This window comes from Monocercomonoides exilis, assembly GCF_001643675.1.
Source record: "Monocercomonoides exilis strain PA203 chromosome Unknown scaffold41-876177, whole genome shotgun sequence".
NCBI classification, from domain to species: Eukaryota; Preaxostyla; order Oxymonadida; family Polymastigidae; genus Monocercomonoides; species Monocercomonoides exilis.
Genome location: NW_027150586.1, coordinates 589,478 through 605,846, shown reverse-complemented (window position 1 = coordinate 605,846; position 16,369 = coordinate 589,478). Strand labels below are relative to the sequence as shown.

The following is a 16,369-nucleotide window of genomic DNA, read 5'->3' as shown; positions in this document are numbered from 1 at the left end:
ATTTCACAGTTGTGTTCAAATCATTCGACAAAATGAAAAGATGATCCCCTATTTTTGCCTAATTGCCTTCCAACACAACTGCCTCAAAAACAAAAGGAGTTCCAATTTCTGAGTTTGAGCAGTCAACATAAAGAAATCCACCTTTTCCTGTTGTCTGTGAGCATTCACAGCTCTTTCCTGTTGTTCTGTTGAGAATCAATTGTTGCTCTGCTTTCAACGAGATTCGAAGCGCTCCCCCTTCTGCTCCATTCTCTGTTTTGGCTCCAGAAATATCGCATTCTTCAATCACAGCAGAAGACGAAGATGCAGAAATGGGTGTGAAATCAAACTTCAAATTGACAATTGTGCAACGAATCAGCTCAAATGTTCCTCCATTTGCAGAAATCAGCGAAAACGAGATTAAACCTTGTTGCCTCGCTGAAAATGCACAATCATTCAAGCACAGCCTCCCATTTTCAGTTGAAGACAAAATCAGAACTTGACGATTGGTGCTGAATTCAGATGGCAATGCGAATTCAACAAGGCAAAATTGCAGATTCATCGAATTTGTGATGATCGCAGAAGATGAGTCAGAACCGATCACTTCAGAAGCAAAATCAAGCTTCTCATGCTCTTCAGGGACAGAGGACTTGACTTCGAAATTGGACAGATCATATTCGTCTTGGATGACAACGTTTGACCCAATCCACACAATTCTGTTCGGAGAACTCAAATTGGCATTTTTCACGCCTCTCCAGAAAGACGAGCAGGGATGGCTCAGACTGCCACACCCAATCACATCAAAGCCATCCTGTTCGACAAACACCTCATCTGATTCGTATTTCACCAGAAATAGAAGCAGATCAACTGCTTCACCAAAAAATCTTTTGTCAACACCTTTCATATCCACAACAGAAAAGCCATTTTCGTCAAATAAGTTGAAGGTGAACCGATTCTTCATCACTGTTTGGTTCAGATCAGAACAGCAGACAAACATATCCCTCCCACACCAGGCGTTGTTTCCTCGAAACTCCATTTCTCCGAATTTGAAGTTGTTTGTGGAATCATCACTCAAACAAAGAAAAATGCCTCCTCCTCTTCCACTTGTTTCACTCGCTTCACATTCACTTATCTCAACGTTTTCCATATCGAACCTGTTCTCAGAAATAAGCTCACACTTGACGACACCTCCATCACTGCTGAGTGACTTGCTTCTCACAAATTCGCATCCTCCTGAAATCGATGCCTGCTCCACATTCCTCAAAAGAAATATTCCTCCATCAGAAGCAGAGCAACCAGTAATATTCGCCGCATTGATTTCAAAACTTTCCCCATCAATATCTTGGATCAATCCGTCTCCTTCTGATTTGACATGAGATGCATTCAAATTGTTGATCGACATCTTCCCTCTCTCCAACCGAGCTATTCCGAAGCTCGACAGAAAAGTCATATGTGAAAAGACAACGCTCTCAAAACAAATTTCTCCACCTTCCCCAATGGCAATCCACATCCTTTCTGCTTCTTCAGAGCCTTCTTCTCCTCAAAACTCACAATTCAACATTGTCACTCTTCCGCTATTCATCCGAATCACTCCAACGTTTCCATCTGTTGGAGAGACAGGAAGCTTGAAAACAAGCCTGTTGAGCAGAAGCACTGTTGGTGTGAGGCTATCAACCACATTGAAGAATCCACTGCTTTCTATTCTCAGCTCGGATTTGGCTGCAACCCCACGGATCGTCAGCGACTTCCCGTCTCTTCTCATCTCTCCAGAAACCCAGTTGTGGTTGTTGATCTGGACAGTCGTCTGGCTCTCTTTCAGGTTGCTGACACCAACCTCCAATCGATCACATGGATTCGCATCGCTTCCGCAGTTCGGCAACGTGCTTTTCCCTGCCTCCACGAAAACAGTATCTCCTGTTCCAGAAAACAAATATTTCTTGATCGAACAGTCAATTGCTGGGCTTTCAACGAAGTCCATCACCCAGAAGCTTTGCTCGGGTGTGCTCAATTCGTCAATTGTCCCAAACCACAGATCTTCTTTCATCAGCGCTTCTGGATTCCTGCAAAGCAGAAACAGGTCATTTCCCTTCGAAGCAAGATTTCCTGTGAAAGTGTTCGATTTCATCGAGTACTGCACATTCGCATCGAATTTCAGATGCAACCCTCCTCCACACCCCCGAGCTCCCAGCGCTGTGCAGCTCTCCACTCTGTTCCGAGTGAATATCAGCTCTCCTCCATCCGACACATTCAATGCCCCCATCCCGCCAAATGGTTCCTCGCCTTGGCACATGTCTTTCGAAAACACACAACCGCTTATCTCCACTCGCTTTCCTTGCCCAACAGCTCCCGAAATGACTGAGCCATTCCCGCTGTTGCCAGTCACATTCAACAATTCACTCGATACAACTTTCATTCCATTTCCTTCCCCAAAAGAAAAAACACTCCCGCTTTCCAGTGTTGAGCCATTGACTGTTAGCTTCTTGATGTCAGCTGAAGATTCACCAGTCAAGTGGATCAATCCATTATGCGTCAGACTCTCAATCTCTTCAAAAGTGCATCCTGCAACAAATAATGATGTTCCTTGTCCACTCAACTCAACTGCTGCAATATCTCCAAAATCAATTCTTTTCAGCTCAAATTCAGTCAAATGCACTTCACCTCCTGTTGCACAAAGAATACTGAATTTGATTGCCTCGCTTTCTATTTGCCTTGTCGCTGAGCAATTAGCAACTCTCAAAGTTGATTGCTGGCACAGAATCAGAAACAATCGAGAATTTTCGATGAATCTTGGAGGCAACGAAAAAGAGATGTTTGAAATCGACACATCTGCTGCTGTTTCGATCAAGCCATCCCCTTCCCCGCTTCCGTTGCTGCAGACAAAAATAGATGAATCCTTTGTTGTAGCCAAAATGGAAACAGAACACGAGGCAAGCCTTGTGCAGCTGTCCAGCTGGAATGATGGAAGAACCACAACAACGCCTTGCCCTTGCGCTGATACTAATCTCAATTCAACAACTTTGCTGATTGAGTGGCAAGGGGCAAATACGAATCCGCATCCCGAGTGATCGTATCCTCCATCTTCCTCACCCCCAACATATCCGCTTCCTGAAAACGAAGTCAGAAATGCAGCCAAAGGAATCGCAAAATCTCGATTGCAGGAGACTCGCTCATATCCCATCAAATCCGTTTTGTCCATCTCTCTCCAAGCAATTTGGAAGTTATCTGTTCGGACTGCTTCAGTCAAATTGTTGCCATCCACAAAGACATTGCTGCCTTTCCACGCTTTGCACCCAGAGAATGTCAGGTCTTTCAGCAAGCACATTCCATTATTATCTGAAACATACAAATATACCCCTCCGCCCAGTCCTCTCCCTCTATCTGCTGCTTCACCAGCCGGAACATCACAACTGCTGAATCTGGTGTTCTTCACATTAACATCCATATTCCCCTGTTTCTGAATAAATAATGCTCCTCCTTTCAGTTCACTCCCATCTTCGCATGATGAACTTATCTGACATCCATCAATCACGATTTCACAGCTTCCTCCATTCGCGTTTGTGCAAAGCAGTCCACCATTTCCGTTCTTCACGGTTATTCCGTTGATCTCACAGCTCTGCAACGTGAATGAGCTTCCTCCCTCAAATAAAAATGGACTGGTTGAAAACGTAATTTTATTTGTTTCTGCAACAACAACAAAATCATTTGCAACAATTGTTCCTCCGATTATTCTTGCAAAGCTGAAATTGATCTCGTTGCTTTCTTCTGAATAAGTTCGCGAAAACCCACAGTCATTGAACGTCAGACTTTTTCCGTTGCATTGAATCAAAGATGATCTGGAGTTGAGCGACAATGGCAATGCAAACGTGATGTTCGTGATTGTTGCTGGTTGAGTCACAACTATTAATGAGGGAGAATCTGTTGGAGGTGGTGGAGAAACAGCAATTCTTGTGTTCTTTTGAACACATTTCACCTTCCATTCACCAGCACTCATCACTGTCTCTTCGCTCCAAACAAATGTTGGATCAAGCAAGATGTCTTTGTCCAAGGAGGAAAAACGAAGATCGACTGTGAATGCGATTGTGGAGCAAGGATACCCCGAATGTCCACATCCACTGAAATCTCTCTTGTTGCTTCCCCCAGCGAGTGCTGGCAGAGGAAAGGGGGCAATGAAATACAGAGCCAGTGGAATTGCATAATCCTCCTCCCCATTTTCGAAGCCCATTGCATCACTGTATTCTGCTGTGTTTGTCGAGATCGTCACATCCACTTTTCCTGAATTCATCAAATCTGCCAAATTCGCTTCATCAAAAAACATGCTGTTACCTCCTTTCTCTGCATTGTTTTTTTCAACACTGCTCGTAAAGCTGACTGAAGAAATCGAATAATCATTGAACCGACCATCAGCCTTCACAAACAACCCACCACCATATCCGCATTGAGTTCTTGTATCACTTGCTCCGCACTTTGTGAATGATGTGAGTGTTCCTTCTTTCCCGATGCTCAGCTTTCCGCTTCCAGCAAACGAAGCATATATCCCTCCTCCACAGCCAGAGCAAGCCAAACAGTTGAAAAAAGTTGATTCACAAATCTCAACAATATTGTCAGAATGAATAACGATACTCATTGCACTTCCATTTCCATTTGCAAGCTCGATTGATTTCATGTTGATTTTTTCCATTTTCACTGTTTTCCCATTTTCAATCGAGATAGCTGCCTTGCTGCTGCACACAATTCCTTCCATTGTTGAATTCTGAAGAGTGAGTGATCCTCCGTTTGAACATTTTATAATTCCTTCATTTGATGTGGCAGTTGTATTCGAAATGTTGCACAACTCAATGTTAAGCTGCCCGTTCGTGTGTGAAATCATCAGCGGGGCTTCTGTTAATGTGAATCCTTTCACCACAAGCGACTTCACCATGCTTGTTCCACCAGTGCTGACAACAAATCCATAAGACAATGTTGTGCTCGATGTCAGCATCAGCACACACTGCTCACATGAGAAAGATCCTGACTGCACCAGAAACAGTGCTTCCCTTCCAGAGAGTGAGCTTGGCAGATAAAACTGGATGCTCAAAAAAGAAGTTGTTGCTCTGCTGATAATCATCCCATCTTGATTTGTTGTCAAATTGTCGTTAATGATGAGCTGTGTCTGGGATCTTATCCCTCGAACACTTGTGGTGCCTTCAGACAGAGATATCTCTCGTGAAAGGGTGGAACTTCCATCAACAGCAATTGACACACCGCTTGGTGTTTTGTGCTGCAGGAACACATAATCCACGGTTGAGCACTGCTCGTCAGCAAATCCACACATATACCAATCTCGTTTGTTCGTATTTCCAACATAAAACTCGCTCGGCTTGCTCCGGAGATAAAGCACAAGAGGAATCGCAAACGAACGATCGCCATTTTCAAATCCACACAGATCAGTGAGCACATTCAGTTGATGGCTAAACTTCAACCGCTCTGCATTGATCACTTGGCTCAAGTTCGCTGCCTCAATAAAAATGTTGTTGCCAAACTGTGAAGCATGGCAGTTGGTGAATGCCACCTTTTCAAAAACAAAATCACTGGCTGAGTTTTCCAATTTCAGAAATATTGCACCTCCAAATCCGTTGTTGCCTGCTCCCTCAGCATCGCAATCAGTAAAAGTCAGCGAATCAATTTCTCCAAGTCTCGCTTTTGATTCGACTTGCATCAAAATGGAAAAGCATCCTCCATTTCCACTTTCACACTTGCACTTATCAAACGATATGTTGTTCAACGCCAATGCCTCTCTATTTGAAACGTTGCACTCAATCACTCCTCCATTTCCAGAACTTCGAATGATTTCTGTGAAGTTTGTGTTTGATATTTGAGAAAAGGACGATATTGGATCCTTTATCAGTTGTGCATTGATTCTGAAATCAGAAAACTTGCATGATTCAATTGAAATGCTTCCTGAGCCAATATCAAACAATGGCTTGTTAAAAGAAGTAGGCTGAGTCCTTGTTGAAGTGATAAGGAGGTGCTTCAAGTGAACCGCTCCAGCTGGGTCAGAAATGGAAAATAATCCAACAGTCTCTGATTCTGTGTTGTGGTCAATCGTCAATGAGAAGATACGCAAATCACCAGAATTGATTGTGAATAGCGCCACTGAGCTTGTCAGCATGCCAGTTCTTATGACTGATTTGTTTGTTCCGTTTCCAATCACTTTGACTTTCTGGCTGCTGATGGAGAGTGCTGAAGAAGGAGCAAAGGATGATTCCAGCAAAATCACTTTGCACTCAACATCGTTCTTCAACTTTCAGAAAACATGCTCTATTGTTCTGCAGTGTGTTGTGTCGCTCAACCCACAAAGCCCATCCAAATCATTTCCATTCTGATGGGCATATCGAGTCAGAAGCAATATCCCAACTGGAAGCCATCCGTTGTATTCTTCGCTATCCGCAGTGCCTTTGAACCACACCCGCTTTTCTGTTGTTGTTGAATATGACTCAAAAAATGGATTGCTGTTAACTTCTCCTCCACATATTTTTATGTCATTTCCTTCTCCATTGTTTGCTTTATTTTGATGGAAAAAACAAAAACGAATGAAAGATATTCGAACAGCTTGCTCTGAAAGTCCATCAAAATGTATTCCAGCCCCACCATATAAACTGACATTCGTTATTGCATCGTTCAGCATATTGCTTATGAATATATTTTCCGATATCAAAAGAGTCATGAGTTCAACACCTGGTAAAGAAGAACTGAAATCAAGGCAACCGGCGGAATTTCCAGCTGAATTGTTCACAAAAAAACTGTTGGAAAAAATAAAGACTCCTGATGATTGAAGATATTGAGGGCGCAAATAGCAAACCATTCCATGTGTTGAATTAATATAACAATTGTTGAAAATAAGATCTTTGTATTGCTCGCAATTCCTGTGATCGCAACTGCAAATTGCTCCTCCATGGCTTGCACAACTTTGACTAAAATTTGATGATTCTATATTAACAGAATTCAGTCCTAATACATAAATGGATCCTCCATGATAGCTTTGTCCATTTTTTATAATATTAATGTTATCGAATAAACAATGAGAAACATTTATGGAATCTCCAATGTTATGCATGCAAATAGCTCCTCCGGTAGCATCTGGTGCTGCATTTTTCCATTCACACCAAACAAACAAATGCCCTCCTGCAGTCTCAACAACAGTCCTTTCAAGAGATAATGGGTTTTCTTCAGCTCCAGCATAACGAGCATTGGACGAACGATTACAAGAAAGAAAAGTGCTGTTCAACGAAGACAAAGATGAGCAAGGGCAATTTATGGATTGAAACAGTCCACCATCATACACATCACTGACTGAAAAAAACGAGCAGCTGTGGATTGTTGTGTAATGATGAGCTGTTGATGCAGTGAAACGATTTCGAGATGGTCCCTCTGATTTGAAATTAGAAATGTTCTCAAAAACGGAATGAATGGCAGAAACGTGGGACACTGCTTCTGAAAATAGAAATGGCGAAGACGAAATCATCATCGAGGAAAACGAACAATGCGACATTGTCAACAATCCACAGCAGGAAAATTGTGAAGTTGGGGAAGATTCCAGCAAAGGGGGAACAACAAATGTTGGTGAATCGCAGCAAAGGCTGATGTTGAATAAAGAAGCTGTGCTTTCTGCCAAAGAGATTGGGCACGATGACAAAAATGCCTGAAAACGAACTGAACAACGGACAATAGCAATCACCGATGAATGCTTGCAAATGAAAATTGGACTGTTTGAACACTGATAAAGTTCTGAACACGATATTTCCAAAGAGGAATTGCTTTGAACAAAATTTGTTAAAAGAGCATTTTTGAATCGTATTTCGAAACGATCTGAGGACAATGGATGAAAATGTCAGAAAAACAAAACATCAAATCGAAACAATATTGAAAGCAAAAAACTCACCTTTATAACTTGCATTCACCTTTTTGTCTTCGGGGAAAGCAAAATTGTCATTTATCGCCAAAAGCTGATCATCTTCAATGCAACAAAGAAATGAAGCCAAATGAAAAATTGCAAAACAATGAATTGGCTTCAGGAATCTCATTTGCTCTGCTGTTTCGAATCGGCAACAACAAATAAAGGCAATTTTCTTTTTTTGCAATTCCCAATAATTAAGTATGGGTAATCTCAAAATTGGTATTCCTTCATCAGATTTTTCATTTGCATTGTTGTTAATATTCAGATTCACTACAAAAGAATTATTCTTATGCAATATTTCAGCACTTCAAGCACAATAATTTCATTTTCCTTTTGAGATATAATTTTCATCTTATCATCACGAATTCTTCGTCAATTCTGATTAATTGTTTTTGAAAATAAAATCTGAAATGAAATTGTTCTCTTGACATCAAGAATCGAATAAACCTTTTAAAAAAGTTCGATATCATGAGCACATTGTGTTTCTCACTCGCTTTCTTTCCCAATCACAACTGAGTAATATTCGTTTTTGAATGACAATCGATCATTGTTGAAAAGTGAAATGCAATGAACTGAGAAAACATCTTTTGAAGGGATGGGAGATATGCTTTTTTGAAGTTCAGAAAAGTGGATAATGCTCGTTGAATTCAATCAGCAATTTATTGGAATGCGCCAATGTGATTTTTGACAAACTGATAATTTCATCTTGGAATCCTTCTTCTTCAAATCTGTCATTTATCTCTCTTTTCGCTGTTAATCCTGCTTCTTCGTGTTCACAATCTGTCTTTTTGCTCAGCCTTTTATCGAGATGCAAAAATATTTTGATGCAGCTCCTTGCAATGTTGTTGTTCAATGTCGACTGACAAATCTCTTCCAAAGCAAAATCAATGGCTTCTCCTTTCAAAATGCTCTCAATTTCTATCGATGAGTTGTCGGCCATGATTCCAATAAGATTCAACAGTGCTCGAAGCATTTCGGCATCATTCTTCATTTTGACTCTGCACAGCTCAACAATGAATTGAACAAAATCTGAACAGTCTCCTCCTTTCGACTCGACCCAGTCAAAATATGAGTTCAGAATGTTGAACCATCGTTTCAGCACATGCACTTCCGTCATCTTCCCAAGCTTTCTCGCCTCTCCCACCCAATCCACATGTTTTGCCAACTCCTCCAATTCTCTCGTTGTCTCTTTCATCAAATGGAGCTCATCCACAATCACATCTTCCAAGCTTCCATCATTATGAAATCTTTTTATCAGAAAATACCAGGATGATTGATAGGCAAGTCGCGTCAGGTTGTGATGTTCCTGATGATTTCTGATGATTTCCTTTATTCTGTTCAGATACAACTCTTTTGCCATTTTCTGATTTCACAATCGAACACAAAAACAAATTCATCACCAAAGAACAGCAAAAACTCACACCTTCTCCCAACCGATATTACTCAACGAAAGCAAAGCCATCTCCACTTCTTTTTGTGTTTCTTTGTTTTCCTCCTTGTTAAAAGCAGCCTTTAGAAGACAGTGTACACCAAACAGGACTGTTTCTTCTTGAGTGAAGAAATCAGTCAGCAACAGAGTGCATTCAAGGAGATCGATCAGCAATTGCTCATTTCTTCCTTCTTTTTTCTTTTCTTCTTTCATTATCATCTTCTCAAATCTTCTGAATAACGAAGAAAACTCAAATTCACATCTCACTTCATGATTCAACACGATGCGACACTCAACACGCTTCAAAAACACAAAAACATTTTCAAGTGAAAGTTGATTTCTTCCAATCATTTTGTCAATTTCCGAGAACAATGTTTCTGTGAGAATGTCGCTCAATTCTTCTGTTTCCATTTTGTAAATAAGCTTGTTCATTTCAAACATATTTCGAGCCTGCAAATCCAACGAAAAACCTTCCAGTTCCAGATATTTTTCTTCAAGAAAACAAAACATTCATTTGCATAGCTCCAAAGTTTTTAATCATAACAACAAACAACACCTTGAAACAATTCCGATAAGGCTAACTTTAACAATTTTTGATAATTGTTTGTATTTCAAAGAAAAGAGAGAACAACACAGAATTCGAAACAGAGAGAACATAACGGATACGAAATCTCAAACAGTGTTCAAAACATACTTGTCGGGCATCCAAGCGATGTGATTTTTTCGCATTTGATTTGTGAATCGAAAATGATATGAAAAATATGTTATTTTTATGGGTTGTTTCCAAAAAGAAAATAATTGAAAGAATGATCATCTTTTAATTTCTATATGCTTTTCATCGAAGTTCTTCGAATACAATGCATTATTTTTTCAAGGAGGAAGTGAAGTTTCATATGAATGAAGGAAAAAATGAGATTCACAAATTTCAATTATCCAAAATCAACAATAAATTGAAATTTGAGCCATCTCAGGAACGCACCATGTTGAAAAAAAATGAAGAAAATTCTGCAAATATTGTTTCGATCAATATCTCCAAAATGAATGAATAATATAAAATTTCTTCGAATTTGGAAGTGAGAATATCTTTCTGATTTGGTTTTCTTTTTTTCTTTTCTTTTTTTTTTTTTTTATTGCTAAGATTCATTTCAAAGAGAACAAGAAAAAATATTTGAAAAAATATTCTTTTAATTATTGTTTGATTTCAATTTTGTGAAATGATGCAAAAAGAAAAATTGAAATTCTTAGAGAAAAAAGGCAAAACATATCATTTCCTTAAGCATTAACAAAATATTCAGAAATGCTCAATGATAATCGAGTCCAACAAAGTTTTTCGTTAAGAAAATCAAAAATCTCATGAAAGCTTGAAATGATATCTTCATATCCTTCTTCCTCCAGTGCTTCAAATATCTCCCTTTTTGTCGTCTTTCTTATCGATTTGTCAATATTTCTATCCGTCTTTTCCTTCAATCTTTTTGAGACGTTCAAAAAGAATAGCAAATATTCCCACATGATCAGGTCTTTCAATGTTGATCGCTGAATTTCTTCAAGAATCAGATCAACAACCCCATGTTTCAGCAAGACATCTGTTCCAACAGTTGAATATCTGGACATTCTATTAAATACACAAAGGCAATCTCCAAAAACTTCTTGCTCTTTTTCTCTTGCTGCTCTGCACAGCGCAACAAGGCAACGAATCACTCCGACATTTCCCTCTTCCCACAATTCGTGATATTCCAAAGAATCACTCACAAGGTTGATCCAATTCCTAATTATCTGCACTTCTTTCTTTTCTTTTTTCCCCTTTTCACCATCATTCCTCTTCCAATCCACACATCTTGAAAGCTCTTCAAACTCTCTTTCCGTTTCTCTCACAAAATGCAAATCATTCATTATCACATCCTCAAATCTTCTTTCCATGATAAATCTGTTAATCAAAAGTTGCCAAGCTGACTGATAGGCGAGTTGCGTGAGATTGTGATGCTCTTCGTGATATTGAATGATTTCTGTAATCTCATCCAGATAAAGCTCTTCTTCTGCATTCTAATTTTCAATTCGTGAAGTGATAAATAAAATTTATTATTATTCAAAAAAATATACAAAATCCATCAGACCTCCCACTTCACCACATTGCTCATGGCCATCAAAGCCATCTCCACTTCTTTTTGGACTTCTTCGCTCTCTCCTTTGTTCAACGCGACTTTCAGAAGACAAGGTACACTAACTGCAACTATTTCTTCTGGTACACAGTCAAAAAAATTACACAAAATATGATAACATTCGCATAGATCTGCAAACAACTTTTCTTCATTTTCTTTTTCTTTCTGTTCTTTTTCTCTAATCATTTTTTCAATTCTTTTGAACAATAAAGAAACATTAAAGCTACAAGAATAAATAAAATTCAATTTTTTAAAATATCCAATGTGCTTCAGCAATGTTACTGCATTTCTCATTGAGAGTATATTTTCTTCAATCATTTCTTCCAAGAAATTATATGTTTCTTCTGTAACTGCTCGTTCAAATATTTGAGAATTCATTTCTTCCAAAGCACTATTCATCTTTTGAATAATGATCTTCTGTTCATTTTCAGTACAGCGCTCCAGTTTGAATAACAAATCTTCAATGATCGTAAAAGGCTGAAGCATTAAACCTTTCAAATAAAAATAATAATGAACAAACCATAAAACTCAACTGATGGAGATATCTCTCGATGTTGAACTTTCGATATATCGTTAAAGCGTGAAGACATTCTTTTTCACTACTAGGCGTTATCGATGTGTTTCATAAAGTTCATCAAATTAAAAGTTTTGTGAAAATATAAAACGTTGTTGATTGTTTCTCAATACAAACAGTATTTGATTTCTTCAATAACTTTCTGGATTTACCAAAAATTAATTTTTACAAAAAAGCTGATGAAACAGCAGATCTCCTCCGAACTAGGATGGAAATGGTAATTATTTGTTTCTGTTTGATCAAACCAAAAGCGATTAAGAATTTTTGTTTTATTCTATGAAACGGAGTTAAATTATTTGGGAAAAATAAAAGAAGGACAATCTGTTTTCTTCAACATATAAAACCTTAATAATTATATGAAAAAATGATGATTGCATTGCAACTAATTCTTTTATCCATTATTTTATCTGAATTTTGTTTGTGCAACGATACAGCAGAAGTTTATATTTCTTTTGAGGGGAATGATACTGAAGATTGTGGAAATTAAAATTATCCTTGTTTATCAATGAGTTATGCTTCGAATCGTTATCTGACGCAACACAAAATTATGTTTATAATTTTATCTGCTGATTTGGATCAATCTCCGTCTGAATTCACTGATGAAAATATTGATATTTTCAGAGAAGAAGAATTTAATTCTCCACGTCTTCATCCTTGTGGAATGAGTTCTTTTCCTTTAATTACGATACATTCAACAAAATTCTCAATAAAATTGGTCAACCTGATTTCTTTTGCAGATGGTTGCAAAACAGCTTTATTATTGAGTTCAGATGAATTGTCTTCTGTAACTTTTGAGAAAGTTGAAATTGAAGCTTTCAGTCAGTATTCATATTTAGAGGAGTGGGACCCATTTATAATTTTCAAAGATTCTTTTGTATATTTTGTTGATTGTCGCATTAAGGATCATAGAAATGGATTATTTATTCAAACCGTTGAAGATAACCTTGCTTGTGTTTGGAAACATGGATCTATGGAAATGTCAAAATGTCAGACTTCTGTTAAAAACACATCTTTTATCGGTGGAATGTTTGGGTTTAAATTTCAGAAAGAGGGTACATTATATGTGGAGAATGACTCATTTCAAACACGTGGATTTATTTCTTATTCAAATATACAAAGAACGGTACATTGCGGGAATGGAGGGACGCTGGATACATCTTCGATAAGGTCGTTGCATGAGAGTGGAGAAGAACAAGAGGATTTGTGGATGGACATTGGGAAACGCAAATTGGTTAACAATGGAAATCAAGATAAATACGTTTTCTTCCAAGTGAACATTGCAAATGTGACTTTTTATTGGACAAATAAAGAAAAATGAATGTTAAGCATACAAATTTCAGGCTTTGGTTTTGCGCCTTGGGAAATGAATGTTTTGTTGTCATTTTACGCGAATAACAAAACTGAAAAAAATGTAATTTCAAAATTATTTTCGAATATGTCGCATGAATCGATATTCGTAAGCGCAGGTTTGAATGAATTTGACGGAGCAAATGTTATTGCTGTGCAAATAGAATATCCGTCTGCCAATGACAACGGAAATGGAACAAGAGTAACATCTGAATTTTATGTGGAACTTCCAGAGACTCCTATTGCAGCGCCAGACTTTCGTGCTGAATGAGAAATTTCGAAGACGAATGAAAAATGCATTATGCATATCATTTGGTTGCTTTATCACTGTTGTTTTTGTAATAACCATGTTTGTTATTGTGTTGATGAAAAAACAAAGGAAAAAGTTGTTAAGGGAAGGCATGAATCACAACAGCGTTCAAGACATTGCATATTATCAATCAGGTTTTGCTTTAAATTAGTTTTGAAGTTCATATTCATCAAGTTGTGAAACTCTTTTTATTTTTGTTCATTTTGAGTATTTGAAACTGTGACATTTGCAAGATTTCTCATCATCATATGGGTTTTGAATTGTTTCATTCATAGTTGCTGTTTCCCAAAATCGATTTCAAACAATAAAAGAATTTTGTTTGGTGTTAGCAAAGTTTTATTAACAAATTATGTTTTATGAATTTTTTGTATCCTTTGGATTCATTTTTGCAATTTCGATAATTTGAAATTCTTGCATCAACTTTATTTCTCGAAGTGTTTTCATGTGTTTTTATGAAGACTGCATTTCTTGTTCTTACAAAAAATTATTAACTTCTTTGTTTGTTTTTCTTTAACTAATTGAAATGACTTTGGTGATTAATGAGGAATGAGAAATAATTGTTTGGAGATTTTTGTAGTTGATCCATTTTTTTCAAAAACAAAACATATCAATTTTTTTTCAGATAATATTTGTCAGAACGATTATTTCCCACATTTTTTTTTATTTTTATTTCACCAAAATTTGTTCAAAGTCGAAAAACTTTCTATAAAAGTCGAAGACTTATATTCGAAAACAAAATATTCTTAAGCAAAGACAAAATTTTTGAAAACTTCAAATAGAACGAAAGTTATTGTTCGATGAATTTTTTTTCTTCATAATTCTTTTTTTTTATTTAATATAATTTAAAAAATTTTTTTGTTAATTTAATCATTAGATACAATGCAGATTGAATCAAATTATTCAAATTGAAAAAATAATTTAAAATTGTGGGGGTTATTTAAAATTACCCCTGTTTATTTGAATTGACTTGCTTATTTTTAAAATCTACATCCTATTTTGAATGGAATGTTTAACCCTGGGTGACGTACTGACTTCTGACGTTAAGTTTTCGAATTTTAACGGACGTGACAAAAATTTTCACGTCACAAAGCAAAACCAACATAATTGTTTTATTATTTCATTAATGCAAATAATTTCAAAATATATTTTTTTTGAAAATTGTGAAAATCTAATTAACCGTAATAAATTTTTTACTGACTTGCAAGCGGCTATGGGATTTTTGACACGTCACTAAAGTCGCTGACGTCATTGACGTCACTTCCTGTCAGCTATTTGAAAAAGTCGAAAGAATGAGCAATAGAATAATTTTAATAAGAAATATTAAAAGTAAGTCTCGATTTTGTTATTCTAATAAAACAACCAAAAATTTACTTATTAATTATGATAATTAAAATATTTTTTTTAAAGAAAAAATGACAAATCTGTAAAATCTTCTTCAACATACTATTTATCGTTTTTCACGATAACTCAAACGTTGGAATAGAGAATATTGACTTGGTTTGAATTACGCGAAAAATTTTTTGATTTTAAATCTTATTTGGAAAAATTCATTTTCAAAATGTTTAAAGATCTTGCATGGAGTATTTATGTCATCAATGATATCATTTGAAAATTCTGATCCATTTCAAATTACACCGCTTAACTACAGATGAATGTATTTCATCAAAGTTTTCAAAAGCTAAACACATATTAAAAAATGTTGATAACATATTTTCCTTTGATAATCTGCAAAGCATCACTTGCAGATCAGCAATGAGATGTTTGAACTGACATATGTAAAAACTCAGATTGATCAAAATTGTTGTTTGCAAAACATAAGTTTGATGATTTGTATAAGATAAAGGATTTTCAAAAGAAACATTTCTATCCATTTTAATTTTAAACATTTTGTATATTTAATATTTGTCTTTCGGACAAATTGCAATTTTTTTTCTCATCAGCATAGATATTTTTCTCCACATTTATAGAATAGGTTTTTTTTTCATATTCCTTCATAACTTTTTATCATCAACTTTTATTTTTTGCGATCAGGTTTTATCCTCTTCCAATAACTGGGGGAAAATACGGACTTTCAAGCTTTTTATGCACAAGGAACTGAATAATTGTCTTGCTCATAACTTTATTTCGCCTTCTTTGATTTTTAAATGAATTTGATTTTCAGATTCGTAAACATGCATCGTTGAAATCAAAACATCAAGTTTTTCAACATTTCACGAAAGTCAAAAAATAAAACTATTTTTCCATGTTTTTTGATCGAAAAAAGTCAATAAAAAGTGCATAATTTTTCAATAAAAATGCCTGAAGCAAAAAATTTTGCCCCAACTCTCTTCTGAAGTTGTTTGAAATTTCAGTTTTTGATGCGAAATAAATGAGGAGGTGAGATGAACACAAACTTGAAAAAGAAAAGAAGAAGATAACTCTTGAAATGACGAGAAAACGAGATATTATCCATGTTTTAAATAAAACTGACATGCAGATAAGTCTTTGGAAGAAGATTTTTGTAGAAAAAATTCTAAAAATAGAAACATATAAAGGATTTGTCTATATTTTTCGATTCACATTATTTTGTTAAAGAAAATTATTGACTGAACAGAATAGAAAAAGGCTTGAAAATATTCCTTGTTTTCTATTTTGTGAAATA

General features: G+C 36.4%; 5 protein-coding genes across 5 annotated transcripts; 1 reads left to right on the top strand and 4 right to left on the bottom strand.

The window, feature by feature from the left end:
- Positions 1-58: 58 nt before the first annotated feature.
- On the bottom strand, positions 59-1,429 carry MONOS_2153 (uncharacterized protein; the record flags this gene model as incomplete). Its single annotated transcript, XM_067872055.1, has 1 exon — positions 59-1,429. The coding sequence occupies one exon, from the start codon at positions 1,427-1,429 to the stop codon at positions 59-61; it is 1,371 nt and encodes a 456-aa protein (XP_067722575.1).
- A 90-nt stretch (positions 1,430-1,519) lies between these two features.
- Positions 1,520-6,127, bottom strand: MONOS_2152 (uncharacterized protein; the record flags this gene model as incomplete). Its single annotated transcript, XM_067872054.1, has 1 exon — positions 1,520-6,127. The coding sequence occupies one exon, from the start codon at positions 6,125-6,127 to the stop codon at positions 1,520-1,522; it is 4,608 nt and encodes a 1,535-aa protein (XP_067722574.1).
- Positions 6,128-7,424: 1,297 nt separating this feature from the next.
- MONOS_2151 (uncharacterized protein) lies at positions 7,425-7,661 on the top strand (the record flags this gene model as incomplete). Its single annotated transcript, XM_067872053.1, has 1 exon — positions 7,425-7,661. One exon carries the CDS (start codon positions 7,425-7,427, stop codon positions 7,659-7,661), a length of 237 nt encoding a protein of 78 aa, XP_067722573.1.
- Positions 7,662-8,465: 804 nt separating this feature from the next.
- Positions 8,466-10,065, bottom strand: MONOS_2150 (uncharacterized protein). Its single transcript, XM_067872052.1, has 3 exons — positions 10,036-10,065; positions 9,336-9,918; positions 8,466-9,275 (listed from the first exon to the last, which is right to left on the bottom strand). The coding sequence occupies exons 2-3, from the start codon at positions 9,849-9,851 to the stop codon at positions 8,532-8,534; spliced, it is 1,260 nt and encodes a 419-aa protein (XP_067722572.1). The 5' UTR covers positions 9,852-9,918; positions 10,036-10,065; the 3' UTR covers positions 8,466-8,531.
- A 723-nt stretch (positions 10,066-10,788) lies between these two features.
- On the bottom strand, positions 10,789-12,087 carry MONOS_2149 (uncharacterized protein; the record flags this gene model as incomplete). Its single annotated transcript, XM_067872050.1, has 4 exons — positions 10,789-10,809; positions 10,905-11,381; positions 11,453-11,577; positions 12,018-12,087. 4 exons carry the CDS (start codon positions 12,085-12,087, stop codon positions 10,789-10,791), a joined length of 693 nt encoding a protein of 230 aa, XP_067722571.1.
- Positions 12,088-16,369: the final 4,282 nt, after the last annotated feature.

Coding starts and splice junctions, on each gene's coding strand:
- MONOS_2150 (XM_067872052.1), bottom strand. CDS start 9,851: ATGTTTTGTTTTCTTGAAGAAAAATATCTGGAACTGGAAGGTTTTTCG. Junction 9,276..9,335: donor GTAATATCGGTTGGGAGAAG/GTGTGAGTTTTT, acceptor TTGTGAAATCAG/AAAATGGCAAAAGAGTTGTA.